Source organism: Danio rerio, chromosome 7 (genome assembly GCF_052040795.2).
Source record: "Danio rerio strain M-AB ecotype USA chromosome 7, GRCz13ab, whole genome shotgun sequence".
Classification (NCBI taxonomy): domain Eukaryota; kingdom Metazoa; phylum Chordata; class Actinopteri; order Cypriniformes; family Danionidae; genus Danio; species Danio rerio.
Genome location: NC_141027.1, coordinates 30,363,062 through 30,382,509, shown reverse-complemented (window position 1 = coordinate 30,382,509; position 19,448 = coordinate 30,363,062). Strand labels below are relative to the sequence as shown.

Here is a 19,448-nt window from a genome sequence, read left to right as displayed (position 1 = left end):
CTTGGAAGAGAGAAAAGGAAAGGTTGTGTTGATAGGTGTGTATATCAGTGTAATTGATTGGGACCCAAGAGTGTTTTTGAAAGAGAGGTGTTGGATTCCAGCAGGCAGGGGTGATGATGTACTCACACCATTCAGTTATAGCACATAAGTGAAGCCGACTCTTGAGATTACAACCTGGAAGAAGAAAGGAAACAGGAGACAGACGATTACTCTCTCACTTTCCCCAGTGCGGTGCAATTGGAAATTGCGTATTTGGATTAAATGTTGTTCAGTCAGGGGAATTTATTGATGGTATTGAATAAAAAAGTGAAGTGCAGAGGATCTTTGCTATTCTAGGATTTTTACTGAATGATGTTTAACGTATGAAGGTGTATTTCACTCATAATTCACAATTTTGTCAATTATTCACCCTGGCACTCCAGATTTTCAATCTGTTGGGTTGTTTTATTCAGATTTATTTAAAATATGGACCAACCCAATAGTTAGGTAAAATTTTAAACTATTGGGTTGATACATATTTTGTACAAATTTGGGTTAAAGCAATCCATGGTTTATATTTTTGGTGGAAATAAATATGATGACATTTTGAAGACTTCTATAATAATGAACTTAATCTGTGAATATAGACCACAAAATTGGATGTCATGGTGGCGCATTGGGTAGCACGATTGCCTCACAGCAAGAAGGTTGCTGCTTCGAGCCCCAGCTGGGTCAGTTGGCATTTCTGTGTGGAGTTTGCCTGTTCTCCCTGTGTTTTTATTGTTATTTATTTGAAATGGACATCACAATTACACCAGACAACCAAATGCATTTGTTTAAGTGTTTTAGCAAACTTGCCTGTCCACAGGAGGCTTGACAAAATTGACAAAATGGCAATATAGTAAATACATATACACAACATTATAATTCTTTACATAAAACAACTGAAGGCAAATGCAATGTGGGTTCATGTGGGTTTCTTGCTGGTGCTCCGGTTTCCGCCACAAAATCATCTACGTGTCTCTTTTCTTTTTTGGAAAGTTAATTAATATTTAAAAATCATTAAGCTTTGTATTGATGTATAGTTTGTTAGAATAGGGAAATATTTGGTTTAGATTCAACTATTGAAATCTGGAATCTGAAAGTTAAAAAACATCTAAATCAGAGATGCCCAAAGAAGGGCCCGCGGCCCCCTTGTAACCTTTGATTTTTCCCACTCATTCTTTGAGAATGATGGAAAGGGTTGGGGCAAACGCTTTTAACACAGAGATCATCATTTCTAATTTGACGTAACTTATTTTGTAGCTCAGCAATTAAAAAAACTGAAATTAAATGTTTCAATTAAATGTTGTAAATGAATCTGATTTTTAATTATGTAAATAATGTACCACTTCGACAGATAAAAAACTATGCAAAAGACATCGGCAAGCAAATCAAGGCAAAAACTAGTGTAATTCTGTTATAAATGAGGTTTTGTTTTTACTGTTGTAAGCTCATTGTAAAATGTTTTGTAAAAAGTTAATATAAAGCAATGTTTTAATTTTTAACATTATAAAATGAATTAGGAAATCACCCATGGCAATTATAATTACCTTTGGCCCACAAGCCTTCATCAAGTTTGGTTTTTGGCCCTTTATAAGAAAAAATTTGGGCACTCCTGATCTAAATAATGAGAAAGTTGCCCCTAAAAAGTGTTCAAATTTTCTCAGCAATGCATTTTTTCTAATAAAAAAATATGTTTTTATATGTTTGCAGTGGATCATTGACTAGGTAACTTGAAAGAAAAATTTTACTTAACGTTTGCATGATTCTGGCATAAATAAAAATAAATCTTGACTATTACCCAAAATGTACCTGTGCAACATGCCGGGTTTTGTTGTCCAGTGTCACATTGTGATTTATCTATTCGAAATAACATTTGATTAAGCAAACATTTTATTTTAATGGTCATTCTTTTACATATTTGGTTCACCAAAAGTGAATTTTGTATGTCAAGTAACTAACTAAAGTGACGCGCTCATCCAAACTCAAGCTAAAGTCAGTAGAATGTTTTGGACCATTAAAAATAAATTGATAGTAGAAATGAACTAGACAGTCCACTAATACTCTAATGTGAACTAATTGAAATGCCATTGCAAAGCTACTCAACAGAAAGTTTAAAGGGGATCATCAAAAATATATAAAAAAAAGTGTTACCTAAAATGTCTTGAAAAAAATCTAGATGTTATTGTCAATACAATACATGAGTAGAGTCTAACAACATTGATCCAAATATTAATGGGTGAATGATGGAGAAACTGTACTTTGAATATTTGTGTGTGTGTATGTGTGTGTGGTTTCTTTACTGAGAGGTTCAGGGAGGAAGAGACACTTGATAGCCATTTGTTGGACATGTCTTTATATTATAAGGGCTTAAGCGTCCAGCCAGGACAGTAGTGTGCGCTGAAGTGAGGACTTTTGTAAGCTAATCTGGGAGACAGCTTGAGTGAATGAGGTAGGCCTCATCAATCCGTCAGTGCATGAGATAGTACAGATGGGAGTCAGGGGGGTTTTCTGCTCTAGAAGCTGTCCAGCAGGGTGTAATATATGGCCGTGTCTCACTGTTAGGGTCAGTGGCCCTGACTTACGAGAGTCTGTCCCATACCTCTGGAGTTTTTCACTTCAAAACCCACCATTTCTTCACATCAAACAGCGGCCAGAGTAGAGCATGCGCTGAGAAGCTTGATTTATTATAAGCGGCACAGTGAGGACTCTCTCTCTCACACCCTCTTTTGCTTTGACTTATAATTTCCCCCCTTTCTTACGCTTGATCTTTTCTTTACATCTTCCTCATTGATTATCTTTTGCCTTTGCACTGCTTTTTTCCCGTCTTGGGGACTAACATTTGATTGTGTTCAAATTATTAGCAATATCATGCTTAAACATGCTAATTTATTTAAATGTTAAAAACGTATGACCTTTTTTTGCAGTTAAAATATATATTTTATCCGTGTAAAGCTTTGCAATATATTTCAGTTAGTTTTAAAAACTACACCAAAAATAGACCCTAATATTATTCCTAACCTGAATGGCTTTCTTTTTGTGTGGATATAAAATTTATATTTTGAAAAATGCATTGATTGTGGTATCACTGTAAACTATTTTTGTATCAACAAGCATCAATAATCAGTATTGTTGATACTGAACCAATCATCAAAATAAGTATCTTCTTTTGTGCCACACACTAGATAGAAATTTAGGAATGATAAAAATTCTGACACAAACCTTTCAATTTTTGGAACTATTAGGTTAACACTTCATGGGTAATTTAATTAAGTAAAAGATTTAATACATAAAAAGGTTAATACATCGATTACAGAATTGTCTTTATTCATGTTAGTTCAAAACAGCCACTTCAAATGAAGGCAACTTTTAAGATGTAACATTCAAGCCTTAATATAATGCTTTCTTCATTTTGTGCTTCCATTTTTAACCTCTTTCATATGCAGTTCTGTAACTAAGTTTGATACTACAGCGTTAGCCTTTGTGAGCTTGTATTTTAGGTTAATATGTGTTCCACGGTTTGACATCACACTTGTAGTAAATAATGAATCAAGTTACACAAAAGTTATAGAGAAATGCAGCCTTGCTTCAATGTCTTAAATGTATAGTTCACCAAAGAATTTGTCGCTAATTTATTTCAAAATACAGGTGGCCTTATTTCTTCAGTACAACATAAATAGGGTTTTAGCTAAAACTGTGGTCCTTGTTCATTCTTAAAATGCCAAGTTTTAAAGTCACTGGTTGATGGTCAACCAGGTCAAAACAAGGTCTCACTTTATAATAAGTGGCCTTCAGTAATAGATACTTACACTGAAATGAGTCATTTAACACAATGTAATTGTGTAAATACATGCTTTCACATTGTTCTTATAACTGATTAATTACCTGAAAGTAATTACATTTCTAATTAATTTCTGTAGTTAGACTATTGACCATCCCTTACACATTAACCTACCCTTAAACCTACCCACCAAACCTGTGCCTATCTCTACCCGTATACCCCTTATACAGCATCAGAAGTATTCTGCAATACATTATAAACACACTAAGTACATTGTATTTATTATTTGATGCATGTACTGTATACAAGGCCCTCTTTATATTAAGTGGCCTTAACTAATATGTACCTATACTGAAATTAATAATTTATTGTTTAAATACGTGTTTTTACATTGTACTTATAAATGCCTGCATGTAGTTACATCTGTAATCATTTCTCTAATTACATTTGAAAACCATCCCTTAAACCTATCCCTAACCCTACCCATATCCCACCTCAAGAGCACCAAAAGAGTTCTGTAATACATTATGAACACAGTAAATACATTGTATGGTCACACTTTATTTTGATGGTCCGTTTGTTGAATTTCAGTTACCTTGCATTTACATGCCAACTAATTCTCAGTATATTATAAGTAGACTGTTTGGTTGGGGTTAGGGTTAGTGTAAGTTGGCATGTACTTGCAAAGTTTCTTATAGTCAGTTAAATGTCTGTTGAAGGAGCATATCAACAGATATTAAGCAGACAGTCTACTAATACTCAAATGGACCATCAAAACAAAGTGTCACCTTAAGGCCACCTAATTTAAAGTGGGACCAAAAAAAAAACATATGGTCTAAAATAAAATTAATACCTGACACTCCTGGCAATACACAGAGGTCACATGAAACACAATAATTGACCTATGTCAGACACTCAAAATTATTTACAGCATTATGTTTGTGTGTTCACCAAGTGTTTTTCCCCAAGCCAAGTGTATTTTTTTTAGTCCAGTTTTGGTTGTTAAGGGAAATGCCACATTTTGAAAAACCTCAGCCACAGCATTAGGTCATAAGGGTCTATTTATTTCCTGATTTAATGATAATTGTTGGCTTGCATTTTATAAATGTCCAAGGAACATGGAATTAAGCTAAAACTCTTCCTGAATGTTCTATTGAAGAAGAAAATTAAGCAACACTTTAGTTAGCTATTAACTACTGGTCTATTGAAGGCCTATTATTAAGTAAATGGCTGTTTATTAGTACTTATAAAGTATGAACTTCTTCTACACCCCTAGTCCTCCCAATATTTAAACCCAACTACTACCTAACTAGCTATTAATAAGCAGCTAATTATTAGTTTATTGAGCTCAAAGCCTTAGTAAATATATTGTTAATAGGAATGATTATACCAAATAAAATTTCCCCCTAAATTACCTACATTTTGGGTGGTCTAAGTTATTCAACCACAATGTTATGTTTTCATTTCTGTCTGAACTATGCCTTTAAGCTCGCTCTTCTCCTGTAACATCAGCGATTATCAACATCCTAAAATGAACCCAAGTTGCAAAGGGAAAGTGAACTTCTCTGGAAAAGATATGAAACTTCCTGTTCAAGCCGAGTGGGGTGCTGCAGGTGCCCTGTTTGGCTCCGGAATTCCCCCCTCCCCCCAAAAAGATAAAGCATACATAAAAAAAAGAATCTTTTTTGCAATGGCCAAGAAATGTTTGCCATTAAATATCTCTCATGTGTCTGAGCCATTAGCAGGCGCTGGCGGCCAAACAGATGTTTCACTGGCTGTAGCGTGAGCTTTGGCATCCTCCGTCCCCGTTCCTGCTCCGCTTCCTCCTGCAGTTGTGCGAATGAATCCTCCAGAGAGCTCGCTGGTGCAGATGAGAAACAGATCAGCATTCTACAACTGCTAGAGCCATTTTAAGTCACTACTAGCCCAAAAGCAGTCTCTTCTCTTGCACTAACTCTCCCAGAGGAACCAAGTAGACCTTCTGCTTTTGTGGCCGATAACCCTCTTTCCTGTGTGAAGTAATGCTGGTGATAAAAATCTCAGCAATAAGGAGTATAAGCCTAGTGATGCTGTCATCGTGTGCTGTGGGTCCCTCTTCCACAATCTGTTTATGATAGGCACCGCATATCTCGCCATCTAATTAGCTTTGCAGACGAGCGCAGTCAGCACAGAGAGACTGACAGCTTGAATAAAAAAACCTGGAGTGATTCTAAATGTTTGCAGCTGTCTTGTGCTGTGGCCTGCCTGCGTATAAAAAAATTCAGCCTATCCTCTCTCTGTCCGCTTTCCTAATGGCCTGTAGTACAATGTGCTAGCGTAGGACGAGCTGGCAGCGCTTCACTTTCTGTTTGTGTACTGCATCAAGTGGCTGTTTTGTTTACAAGATAATACATTTTCTGCCCTCCTGCTGTTGTAAACAAAATCTAGATGTCACAGCTTGACGGTTAGTTTTCGTTTTCTTTCAGTACTCGAACAAACTCTGCTACAGTATATTGAGTTAGAACACTCTCTTGAAGTGGATGAGAGTTAAAATATATAAGAAAACTGTGGTATCTTCTCTCTTTTAAACTGTCTGAAAGTTTGTAATGATGAGCAGCATCCTGAAACCTGTCACCATGAGTTTAAATTCAACCGCAGCTGATATTAAAGTTGTTTGACAATTGAATATAGTTGTTTATGGACTCTTCATCGACCATGTTCACACTTGAGTTGGGCTTGTCCATATTTAGCAGTGCTGTAATTGGAATGTTTTTATGGTTTCATTTCTTTTAAACATGTTGTGGTCACTGATGAGATGTCTCTTCGCAAAGGACAAATATGGATAATTTATGCCACATTAAAACAGAAAGCCTTTTATGATTTTGGTCTATAAATCAAGCTAAAGAAGAATTACCAACCTACGCATACCGCAAAAAAAAGACCAGTTTCAATGGCAAACGTGTCATGTTGTGTGGTAGGATGCCAAAATCGAAAGTGCAAAAATAGAAAACCTAAATTTTACCATACACCACGCTGCTTTTAATGCCAACCGCAGACGTATTTGGCTAACAACCATAAGAAGAGCTGAATGGATTGAGGACTTAATTAAAAAATGCTCGACACTGCAGTTCTCATGTTATAAAAGGTAAGTTCACACTATGCTGAATCATACACATTACTCTTTTTTTTAATTGCAGCAATGATTTCAGCAAAAACTGTTAAATATGGTTGATTAAACTGCGGACACTGAATGCTAAGAATGAAACATGAAAGTTGGCCTGATTTCACGAGGAATAGTAAGTATTTTAACTGTTGTCAGTTTAGTGGCTAATTCGATTTTAATGTATGATTTTAAAAACCTCAACCCAACCCCAGCCCTAACCGCAAGCGTCATTGGGTGGTGAGCAAATCGTACTAAATTGTACGAATTAGATCGTTTACGAATTCATATGAATTGCCATGAGATTGCGTTGGTAAGTTACACATACTCTGCCGTATGGGTGCAGTTCGCTGTCAGAATGCAGTTGTTTTGCTTGTTGATGATTACCCAGGCCTTGTACAGTTCTGTCTTCTTGTCTTTGGCTAGTCAGAACCTCGGCTTTTAGCACTACAAAGTTTGGAATCTGGTTATCATGGAGCATTATTTCTTGCACACAATTGTTGGCATCCAAAGACTTGTAGGCCTTTAACTTCTCTCTTGTAAAATCACTTGGAGCTTCAATGTGATAGTTGTATATTTCGGGCTGGATGCTTGGCCATTTCGTCTTATCCATTATCCATTGGGAGGGTGCAATTGCAAATGGACCTGCCAGACGAATGCTGCTCACTCAATTTTGCCGAATAACTGTGCTTATCACTGGGAGACAAGCTGTTATAATATGCTGAAAGTATTATGTAAACAACATATATAATAAATAATCAATATAACTTATCTCTAATACAACAACAAACTTTGTACCGCATCGAATGTCATTCCCTCGCTGTAAATGCTAGCGCTCCCGTTTTTTTTTTTTTTCTGCAACCTCGTACGCACGCATCCTGAATGTTTACAAACTGGTAATTCGTCTATTGATTTTGTTGGCTGTTGGCTATATTATAAGCACTAAAAGTTATCAAGTATGTTATAATCAAGTTATCAAGTTATATAAGCTTATTTGGCTTGGTCATTTGATAAAATGAATTCAATAAAGTAGACATTATTAAAGGAGACATTATGACCTGTAAAAAACTCTATTTTTCTAACTTTAGAGGCTTAAATTAATCTTGTAATGAATAAAAAGCACATTTTTGTGACGAGAAATATTCTGTTTCAACAGTAAAGAACAAATCCCCCAAAATAATGCTTAAGTGTAGTAATGAAGCACGATTACTCAAGTCCTTTACAGCCCCGCTGAAGCCTCCAGCAGTGTTACGGCAAAAGAAGCGGTGATCAATATGAATTTCTGCACTTTTGCACTTGCGTTCTTATCCCTTTTCTTTAATCAAAGCCAAAGTATAAAGAAAGCTTGAGAGTTGATTTACTGCACCGGCCTGTCACTCTTTATCAACTTTCTCAATGGGAAGAGACAAAAGTCCGAGAGCCCCCAGAGCTCAGGGAAGACTGGGCCAAATGGCCTCTAATGGCCGTCTTTTTCTAGTGGTGATTTAGATGGTGGCCCAGTCCTCGGCTCACCCAGCATTCCCCTCATCTCCGTTCCGGGGTGCTGTAAGTGTGGGGTTACGAAGAGCATAAAGCTACCCACCATCTGCATTCTTCCCCAGCCCACTGGCCTGTCACAGTCCGCCCCTGATTTAAGGCATTCCACTACAGTGGCCTCTATAAATTTTAAAACTAATTCGCTCCTCTACGGGGCTTTCTGTTTTTGTAACAGGCCCTCTGCTCGACGAAACCACTGACACTTTTATGAAGTGCTCCAAATGAGAGTCAGATTAAAGGTGGCCCCCTTAATGCAAGAGGCCTGGGAGGGAGGGTGAAGGGAGTCTGATGGAAATGTATCAGAGAGGATTCAGCATGGTACAGACTGATACCTACCCTGTCCAAGAGTGATTTATTCATGCCAATTTTGGGGGAGATGCAGGGTGGGAGTGACTGAGGAAGTTTGAACCGCCTCCAAGTTAACTGGCATTTTATACCTGTTCTAAAGTAAACATGCCTCGTGCTTTACAGCCAATTAAATTGTACTTAAGCCTGTAAGTTTACATTAGTAAAAATGCGGGAGAGTTTGAGGAGGCCCAGGGCCGCACTTCACTTTGCACTGGATGTTTTCCTCCACACAAATGGCATAAGGAGTGAATGTGTGCATGTAGAGCTCAGAGCCAGCAGATGCTTTAACACCTTATCCGTCACAGCGTAAGCAACTGAACATTGTGTGCACAAAGAAGGATGTATTTTCCTTCTCTTCTTTATCGAGCTTGAAAAATCCATCTTTTTGGAATCTGAGGCGGTTGTTTTACGGGCTGCTTCTTTTAACGCATCACCAGAGCCAGAGTGCGGCCCGTGTTTTATGGTCTCGTAAACGAGCAGTGATGTTGTGAAACGTGCGTCTGTGTGTGTGTGTGTATCTCTGTGTTTGTGTGTGTGCGCACCTATGCACTTATATCCGTGTGCGTGTTGTATGTCTGATAGGGATTTATCTCTGCTTTTCCCCTTTCCCCCACCTCTTTCTGTCTGGTTGCTGGATCACTCCCAAGAGAGTGATATTGGGCAGCTCTGCAATAGCACACGGTTCCCAGAGATTCCTCTCACACCACAACCATGAAACACACGGGAAGAGAAAAAAGACAGCCTCTTGTGATTCTGTGCATCATTGCGAAGTTAAACTAACTCGCCATAACTCCTCATGGGAGTCTATAGATGGTGTGCAAGATGTTTTGCTTAATTCTTATCCTAACATTTGTCTTAATACAACAGCTTGATGGAGGGATAAACTATTATTATACACATCATGTACTTTTGAAAATATGGAATTGTATAAGTTTATAAAGGTCATATCAGCAATATTATATATTGACTGGGGATTAATTGGGGTTCTTGGAATGTTTTGAGCTCAACATGCAGTTTTAACTGATTCAGCAGGTTCATCATGAAATAATTATAACAATGGGTCAGTTCATAAGAATGATTCATTCATATATCTGGTCTCAGTTTCTACAGATTAAATAAGGTACATTTATAAGTTTGATGATATGTACACTCTAAAAAAACTTATAAAAAGTTATTTATTTGACCTAATGGTTGAGTGAAAAGTATTTGGTGCTTTGTTGGGTTATTGTGAACCTTTATTGACTTATTTATTAATAGCACAACCAGTTGGGTTACATATTTGGTGCTTTGTTTGGCTATTTTTAACCTTTATTGGGATATTTATTAATAACCACTTGGGTTAAATATTTTGTGCTTTGTTGGGTTATTTTGAACCTTTATTGGGTTATTTACTTATTAGCTCAACCAGTTGGGTTAAAAATGTTGAATTCCAGCAGTCAACTGATATAACTGACACAGAACAGCTGTATTATTATGCCTGTGTAATGTTGTTTTCGCATTAAAATGTTTATTTAAGCTGTAACGCAATCATTTTGACTACTTTTTTATTTATCAAATTACCTCTCCATGTCGTTTTTTTATATCTGTTTCACCAGCACTCTTAATTACTGATGATACAAACATGCACTTCATATTTATATTAAACTGATAAAATGCTTAAGTGTCTAAACTTAAAATGGTATAGAAATAAAGCATTTTCAATATTTTTGAAAACTGTATGTCGACACAGTGGTGCAGTGGGTAGCACAATGGTTCGAGCTGCAGCTGGGTCAGTTGGCATTTCTGTTTGGAGTTTGCATGTTCTCCCTGTGTTCGCGTGAGTTTCCTCCAGGTGCTTCAGTTTCCCTCACAAGCCCAAAGACATGCAATATAGGTGAATTGGGTTGCCTAAATTGTACGTAGTGTATGTGTCCGAATGGATGTGTATGGATGTTTCCCAGTGATGGGTTGCAGCTGGAAGGGCATCCGCTGCGTAAAATATATGCGGCAAGTTGGTGGTTCATTCCGCTGTGGCGACACCAGATTAATAAAGGGAATAAGCCGAAAATGAATGAATGAATGGACTAGTAATAGTCACAATAGTAATATCAGAATGGGAAAAAATAACATTTAATCAAAATAATCTTCTTTGCAGTATTGCACTGTATATTAAGAATAAAAAATATTTTTTTGTATAGAAGTTTTTTGTAATTGGCTGCATTGTTCATTTCAGCATTTCAAATTTTAATATAGTTTTATGTCTTCTTGCTTATAGCACTTCTATCAAAGAATTGCTGAAATGATTTTGTGGTAACATTTTGAGAACATTAGAAAGCAGAATATTTACTGGAATCACTGGAAGAACTTTCATTCAGAACATTCAGACAACCTTTCCACAACACAAAGCTACAATTCTGAGATAGTTCTGCCTAACTTCCACCTTGTTGCTTTAAAACTGTTGTGAAAACTAAACAATATCTTTCCTTTCTCTCATTGTAGATTTTTATTAATAATGAATGGCATGATTCTGTGAGCGGCAAGGTCTTCGCCACGTACAACCCTGCCACAGGAGAGAAGATCTGTGATGTCCAGGAAGCCGACAAGGTCTGTGTGTGTGTGTGTGTGCGCGCGCGCGTGTGTGGTTTCTTAGCATGCTAGTGTGTTTGTCAGCAGAGTGTGTATTTGGTAATTGGTCAAAGCATTGCCAGAAACAGGTTTGGCACAATTGCTCTGCTGGACTACATTTAGTCGTCCAGCGCCGCTATTGTGCTTCTCACTTTCAGCCTTCACTCAGCATGAATAAGCATCCAGAACTGAAAGAGAGGGAGGGAAGGGGCTGTAGTTCAGTCTAATGTGGTTAAGCAAGCTAGAGGCTGTAGTTCCTCTCTGTAAATCAGGCAGAAAGTGTGGAAAACCAGAATGGATACAGGAAATAGAGACCCCCTGAACGTGCAACTGGGGAAGTCATTGAGACTCATCCGGAATGAATGGATTTAATTTGTCCCTGAGGTGGACAAACACCTGTTTGGAGGATAATGTTATATCATTAAATGTGCTCTCCGCTCTCGCTCTCCCTCCTCTTGCTTATATCTCTGTCTCTTTTCTGTCTCACCCTTTCTGTTAGGCTGATGTGGATAAAGCTGTGCAGGCTGCACGTTCGGCCTTCTCTCTGGGTTCAGTATGGAGGAAGATGGATGCATCTGAACGGGGGAAGCTACTGTTCAAATTGGCTGATCTGGTGGAGAGAGACAGTGCTTACCTTGCTGTAAGTACTCCATCCAACACTCTTGTCAGACTTAATGACCAAGTCTTCCCTTGCAATAAGTGTGTTATTAATATACTTTACACTTAAAAGTGTCCTCCAGACTTTTTTCCTCAGATATTTTATATACTTCTCAGAAACAAAACACCTGGAATTACACTTAAAGGGATAGTTCACCTAAAATCAGCCATCATTTACTTGGCCTTATGTGGTTTCAAACATTTCTAAGTTTCTTCTGTTAGACAAAAAAGTTGAATTGAAAAATGTTGGAAACCTGTAACCACTGACTTCCATGAAATGTTTTTCCTACTGTGGAAGAAGATTTTCAACTTTCTTCAAAATATCCTCTTTTGTGTTCGTCTAAAAAAAGAAACTCCTAAAGGATTAGAACCACTTGAGGGTGAGTAAACAGTACATTATAATTTTTGGGTGAACTATCCCTTCAAGTATACTTGACCTACACTGATAGAAAAGACGTATATTTGATCTACATTTTGATTGGGAAATACTTAAACGTAATTTATAATTATGTATTCTATTCTGAAGAAAAATACTGTTCAAAAGGTACTACAGTTACTCGTTAAGTATGCTAAATAGTACTTTCATAAGCTGAAGAGCGGACCAATTAAGCCCTAAGTATTATTAAAATCATTTTAGCAGCATTTATTGTACATAAGCTACCTGACAAACGTCTTGTCGTCGATCCCAGATGAAAGATCAAGAAATATTAACTTGACTTTTAGTTGATCATTTAGAAAAGTGGCAGAGGGTAGATTTTCCTGATGAATAATCTGTTGAACTGCATCCCAATCATCACAAATACTGCAGAAGACTTACTGGAATCTGCATGGACCCAAGATTCTCTAAGTTTGGAGAAGGAAAAATCATGGTTTGGGGTTACATTTTGTATGGGGGCGTGCAAGAGATCTACAGAGTCGTTGGCAACATCAACAGCCTGAGGTATCAAGGCATTTGTGCTGCCTAATACATTACAAACATTACACATTCTTCATCAGGATAGCACTTCTTTTCATACTTCAGCCACCACATCAAAGTTCCTGAAAGCAAAGAAGGTCAAGGTGGTCCAGGATTGACCAGCCCAATCACCAGACATGAACATTATTGAGCATGTATGCGGTTTGATGAAGGAGGCATTGAAGATGAATCCAAAGAATCTTGATGATCTCTGGGAGTCCTGCAAGAATGCTTTTTTGCCATTCCAGTTGACTTTATTAATCAGTTATCTGAGTCATTGTAGAGATGTATGGATGCAGTCCTCTAAGCTCATGAGAGCCATACACAATATGAATTATTTTTTCAGTGCACCATGACTTTATATTCTATACGTTACATTATTTCTGTTGAATGACAAGAGTTTTGTCTAAGCAAAGTCAGACCTTACTGTCCTAAAAAATAATTAAAAATCAAGGCATGATCATATTTTATTTTGGAAAAATAAGTGTAATCTAGAGGCCTTTACCTTTCATATAAGCCACTTCTGATATCAAAGGTGCAACTAGGAGTCAAGTTATTATTTGTTGTTCCTAAAACTTGGATTGGCTACAAGAGGTACAGACTGGTGACAAAATAAATTTTTAGATACATTAATTCACATGCAGTTTGAGTGCAAAAACCTTTATGTGTCGTCGGGAATTTATCGAAAATTAGCATTTTTCTCAGCCTCCTATGTTTATGCTGAGCTATTTCATTTTAAAGGTCACGAAAAGAACCTACACACAGGAACCTGAACATTTCAGATGGCTTTTAGTGGTTTTTGCACCTGAACTCTTTATAATCTCTCTTTTATAATCTTTAATACTAAATCTGATAATAGGATACTTTGACGTTGGCATCTGTTGTTGGCATCAGTCCTGACTCCCTCAAATCTATCACCTTCACTCACGAACCAGGGGCAGACTTAACCCAAGTCTCATTCTGGTCAGTGCCAGTTTTTTCTGAGTGAGAATCAGATTCAACAGGACAGAGCCATCTGAGCAGACAAAGACACTCACAACAATAAGCAAGTGTCTAATGAGTGGCCTGTCTGTCTGCTTGGGGCTTACTGAGGCAGGAACTGCTGTTTTTCAACCAGTTTTGAGGTGTTCTGCAAATATCTGAAAGCCATGATGATGACACATGACCTTTGGGTGCTAACGATCACTTAGGTCAGGAGCAAAATGTAAAGGTGAGGTATTGTTTTGTGTCGTGATTTGCTTTTATCTCCGCCGTTCTTCCGTCGTAGACATCTGCTTTTACTTCTCTTTAGCAGAGATGTGTCGGAGGAGACAAGAGCGCAGTGTTTGTCTTCACGCATGTAGCTCTCGCTGCGGCCATTTTGAATAAATCTCTTTCATGTTATGGTTTAGACTTTGTCCTAAATGGACTGAAACAACAGATTTTCTTCATCTAGCTCGGAACAAGTGTCAGAGCGAATTGCTTTAAAAGAGAAACGCAATGTCCATGTGGTTACGATCACTCTTTATATCAATCTAATCCCACGTCGATAAGAAATCACAGCCGGCTGACGCAGAGATAACAAAGTCAGGTCTCTGGTGAGGGCTGTATGAGTATCATGTTTCTTTGGGGAGCAGATGTACGTGTGTGCTTTAGATATGCAGCATGGGGGGTGTCAGGTTCAATCCCTATGAGTGACTTTTCATCACACACCCACACTCTCATCTGCTTCTCTCCTTCCAGACCCTGGAGTCTCTGGACAGCGGCAAACCTTTCCTCCCCTGCTTCTTTGTGGACCTTCAGGGGATCATTAAAACATTTCGATATTACGCTGGATGGGCAGATAAGATCCACGGGTCTACAATTCCAATTGGTAAGCTGATGCGCACCCTGTCATAAACCTTACATACACACACACAAATAGCATGTTAATGATAGGGGATTTTGGGGAGGCTCTACTCTCTAATTAAGGCCTGAACCCCCATAACAAAGGGGAATCAAAGCTAAAAGTTGAAGAGTACTAAAATGAAAAAAAAAAAACATCCTAAAATTAAACGTTTTAAAGGCTTGCAAAGTTTTATCTCACAGTAATCAGTACCTCTAAAATAGAAGTAAAGCTCACTGTAAAAAATGCAGCGTTCCCACAATTCCTTCATGTTGTCCCAACACAAATCAACATAGCTTTAAGTGGATTGAACATAAAACAATTAAGTTGTCCCCAAAACAAAGTCAAGAATTATGTTGGTTCAACTCATATTAAATTAGTCGATGGAACATGCAGCAAAAGTAATTTAGGCTTTTGATAAGAATGACCATGAGTAATATAATTCAGTTTATTTTTATTTGTATAGCGCTTTTACAATGTAGATTGTGTTAAAGCAGCTTAACATGGAAGTTCTGGTAAATTGAAATCGTGTCAGTCCAGTTTTCAGAGTTGAAGTTCAGTTTAGTTTCACTGCTGAAAGTCCAGACACTGAAGAGTAAATGCAGAAATACTGCAATTACTTGGCACTACAGCATGGATTTTCAAACACATGCCTTAAATAATAAACTTATTAATATTTATAATATTAAACATTTACAAAATATACACTCTTATTGTTTCTTTTAGATATTTAATGTTTATTCAACATGTATTACAATTATATTTAAACATTTTAATCAATAGTTAAATATTTTTAAAATAACTTAAAGTATTTAATAAGATTAAAATAATAATATTAATTTTTTTCAGCAAGGATTCATTAAATTAACACTCCACGTTTTTGGGATATAGGCTCATTTTACTACTCCCCTAGAGTTAAACAGCTGAGTTTTACCATTTTTAAATATATTCAGCTGATTTCCAGGTCTGGAGGGAGCAATTTTAACTCCAACTTAGGTTGGACCTTTAACATCTCACTCAAAAAAATAAATAAATAAAAAAATCCAAAAAGAGCTTTGCTGATTTTCCGATTTAAAGCTCGACTCTTGTGTAGTTACATTGTGTCCTAAGACTGACAGAAAATTAAAAGTTGCATTTTTCTATGCCAATATGGCTAGGAACTATCCTCTCATACTGGCATAATAATCAAGGAAAGGTGCTCCCACTAGACAATGAGATCAGCCAAATAGATTCAAAGATGTTTAAACTCAACTGTTTAACTCTGGGAGAGTTGTAAAATGAGCCTATTTCCAAAAAGGTGTTAGGAACAGTTTTATGACTCTACACTAAGACCCCCAAACTTTCAAACAGTGGTGAAAATTAAGAGTATTTACAGTATTCATTTGACTTGGACATCACAATTACACTGGACGACCAAAAACATTTATTTAAGCAGACTTTAGCAGACTTCAGGCTTTAGCAGGCTTTAGCAGATCTCCAAATTCTCAACACCTGTCCACGGGAGGCTTGACATTAAATGTAAATGAAATAGATACATATACACAACATTATAATTCTTTACATAAAATTGCTGTAAGGCAAAAGCAAAGGCAGCATGATCAAACAAACTTATAGTAGACTATTTGTGAAACACTGACTGCTCTTTTGTTTTTAACTACTTTAAGTACACTACAAAAAATATTTATGTAACTTTCTAATTTTAGGCTAACAGGTAAATCATTCCACAATTTGGTTCCCTTAACAGAGAAAACAAATTGACCAAAAGAGGTCTTATACTTTGAGACAAGACACGTGTGACTCTAAGGTTTGATGCCTACTGATTAGATCGAAAACAGCATTGGAACATGTCCATTTAAACATTTAAAATTCATTCATTCATTTTCTTTTCGGCTTAGTCCCTTTACTATTCTAGGGTCTTCACAGTGGAATAAACCGCCAACTTATCTAGCATATTTTTTACCCAGCGGATGCCCTTCCAGCTGCAACCCTTTACTGGGAAACACCCACACACACCTAATACACAATACACATACCTAAATCACCTGTACCGCATGTTTTTGAACTTGTGGGGGAAACCGAGGCACCTAGAGGAAACCTACGTGAACACTGGGAGAACATGCAAACTCTACACAGAAATGCCAACCGACCCAGCCGAGGCTCGAACTAGCTATTTTCTTGCTGTGAGCGTCGCCCCATTTAAAAATCAATTTAGGATATAGAAATTTATTAAAACTATCCAAACTAAAAAGGTTATATTTACATAAAACTTCACAATGATCTCAATAATGCCATCGCATCATTACACGTTTTGGTAGGCTACATTAATCTTTTAAAAAACTTAATGCCATTTCGGAGAGCAAGGAGGAGACAGATGCACTCAGAGCTTTACTTGCAGACCCATCCTAGACATTTTAGGAAGTTTGACCTTGAGCAGAGAGAGTGCAGCTCTAAGCCGGGGTAGAGCTGTGTTTTCTCTGAGGCCTGCAGGAGATGTTGTGGGGTTATGGAGGTGCACTGAGGGTAAACAGACGAGGTCCCGTAACAGTTATAAATCTGAGTGCTAATGGCCGCCCTCCTGTGGAGCGCTGCCATCGGTGGAGCACAGTGACAGCTACGGGGCCGGGGGGCACTACGGGGCAAGGGGGGGCACTGGGGGTCTGTTCTGGCTAATTTAGTTGTTTGAAAGGAACGCGGCAGGGAGCCTGGAGACTACGGGACAGCAGCAGACTTGCAGCTCTGATGTCACGGTGCAGCCATTAGTGTGCAAGTATGTGTGTGGAGCCCCTCGTCACATGGGTTAGAGAGGTGTCCGGCGTCCATGTAATTATTGTGCATTCCAGCACTGTCTGTCACCATCACTCTCTGATTAGATCAGCCTCTAACTGAACATACACTGTGCTGTCCACCTTTTTCTACACTTGAAGATGTACAACGACTGAGCTGTTTGGAAGCTTTTTGAGAAAATGGAGCAACATTTGGACAACAGTGATTCTAAAAATGCATCACATTATTTGCATTTTGATTTTAGGAATAATAATAGCGGTTCATTTTAGAAACAGTGAACCTAGAATCTGCTGTAAGTTAGATATTAACAGAGAAACTTGGGTTGCTAAAGTAAATGTTAGCAAGCCCTGCTAACTGTGTTTTACATTGAACATAGAACAGCTTCAGTTATTCTTGCGTCAAGCTACCTAAACTGTTCTGAAATGTCGTAATGCATGGCAGGTACAGCGTACATATATAATATTAAATATTATTAAATATTAAACAAATAAAAATGTTCTCTTTTTAAAGAATCCAAAAAGTTGCATCTGAACTGCTCTCTTAGACATTTTAAAAGTTCCTCAAAATGGCGCAAAGAACTGTATTGCGCTTGTGCATGGGCCTTATTACAATACTGAGTACTGATTGGTCAATCATCATTGTTTATAAGTCATAAAATACCATAAAGAGAGAATTTTAATATTTAATTTTCATAATAAAATTTACATTACACTCACTGTTGTTAATCTAAAGGGGATGATAAGGAAGATTGTGGTTTTACAAAGGGTATGCTTTTTGTCATTTTTTTCCAAAAGGGGGATGCCATCCCCTCACATCCTCCCTCATCTCGAGCACTGTATACACGTGTACAGTGTCAGGGGTAAGGCATTACAAGTAAAGCAAATATTACTTAAGTAATGAGTGAAATTATGCAGCACTTTTAAAAATCAAGTAATAATATTTAAGTTTGGTGACACGGTGGCACAATAGGTAGTGCTGTCGCCTCACAGCAAGAAGGTCGCTGATTCAAGCCTCAGCTGGGTCAGTTGGCATTTCTGTGTGGAGTTTGCATGTTCTCCTCGCGTTCATGTGAGTTTCCTCCGGGTGCTTTGGTTTCTCCCACAAGTCCATGGGTTGCAGCTGGAGGGGCATCCGCTGTGTAAAACATATGCTGGATAAGTTGCTGGTTCATTCTGCTGTGGCGACCCCAGATCAAAAAAGGGACTAAGCCGAAAAAGAAAATTTTCCATACAATTACTGTTAATGAAAAGATTATAGATTATGATGATTAGTGTTCACAGAAAATGTTTATTTTCTAAAAAAAGATCATTATTTGGCTAATTAGTATTTTATTTAGGTTATTTAGTATGTTATTTCCGCATAGTTTCAGTTTATGTGAATTTAAAATTTTGATATAATTTCAATTTTATTCCTTATTACAATGCAGTAATATGCAAAGCCACCTCATTGAACCCAGCAAGGTTATTATATCTTTGCATTTTAAAATTGGTTTTTATTTTGATACTATTTTCCCATTATCATATTGTACAATTTTCCAAAATGGTTTTAATTAGTTTTAGTTTAGTTTTTGGTTTTTTTTAGTTCAATTTTTTGAACACATTTCTATTTTGGTTTTATATATTTAGTTTATGAGTGAACTGAACACATATAGTGTCGACCAAAGTGAAATGTAATGTTTGTTGTTGTGTTCTAAAAATAAAATAATAGTTTAAATACTGAATCCAAAACTATATCAATGCAACAAAGTGAAAATTATGAG

General features: G+C 37.3%; 1 protein-coding gene across 3 annotated transcripts in view; it reads left to right on the top strand.

The window, feature by feature from the left end:
- Positions 1-19,448, top strand: part of aldh1a2 (aldehyde dehydrogenase 1 family, member A2) — a 42,114-nt gene that overhangs the window by 4,822 nt on the left and 17,844 nt on the right. For 2 of the 3 annotated variants that reach the window (XR_015494534.1, NM_131850.1), the window contains 3 exon segments: positions 11,304-11,408; positions 11,929-12,069; positions 14,764-14,893. Coding sequence is in view for 2 of the 3 variants with exons in the window: in NM_131850.1 (NP_571925.1) it covers positions 11,304-11,408; positions 11,929-12,069; positions 14,764-14,893 (376 nt within the window). In the remaining variant the exon portion in view is untranslated. 3 annotated transcript variants of the gene reach the window in all.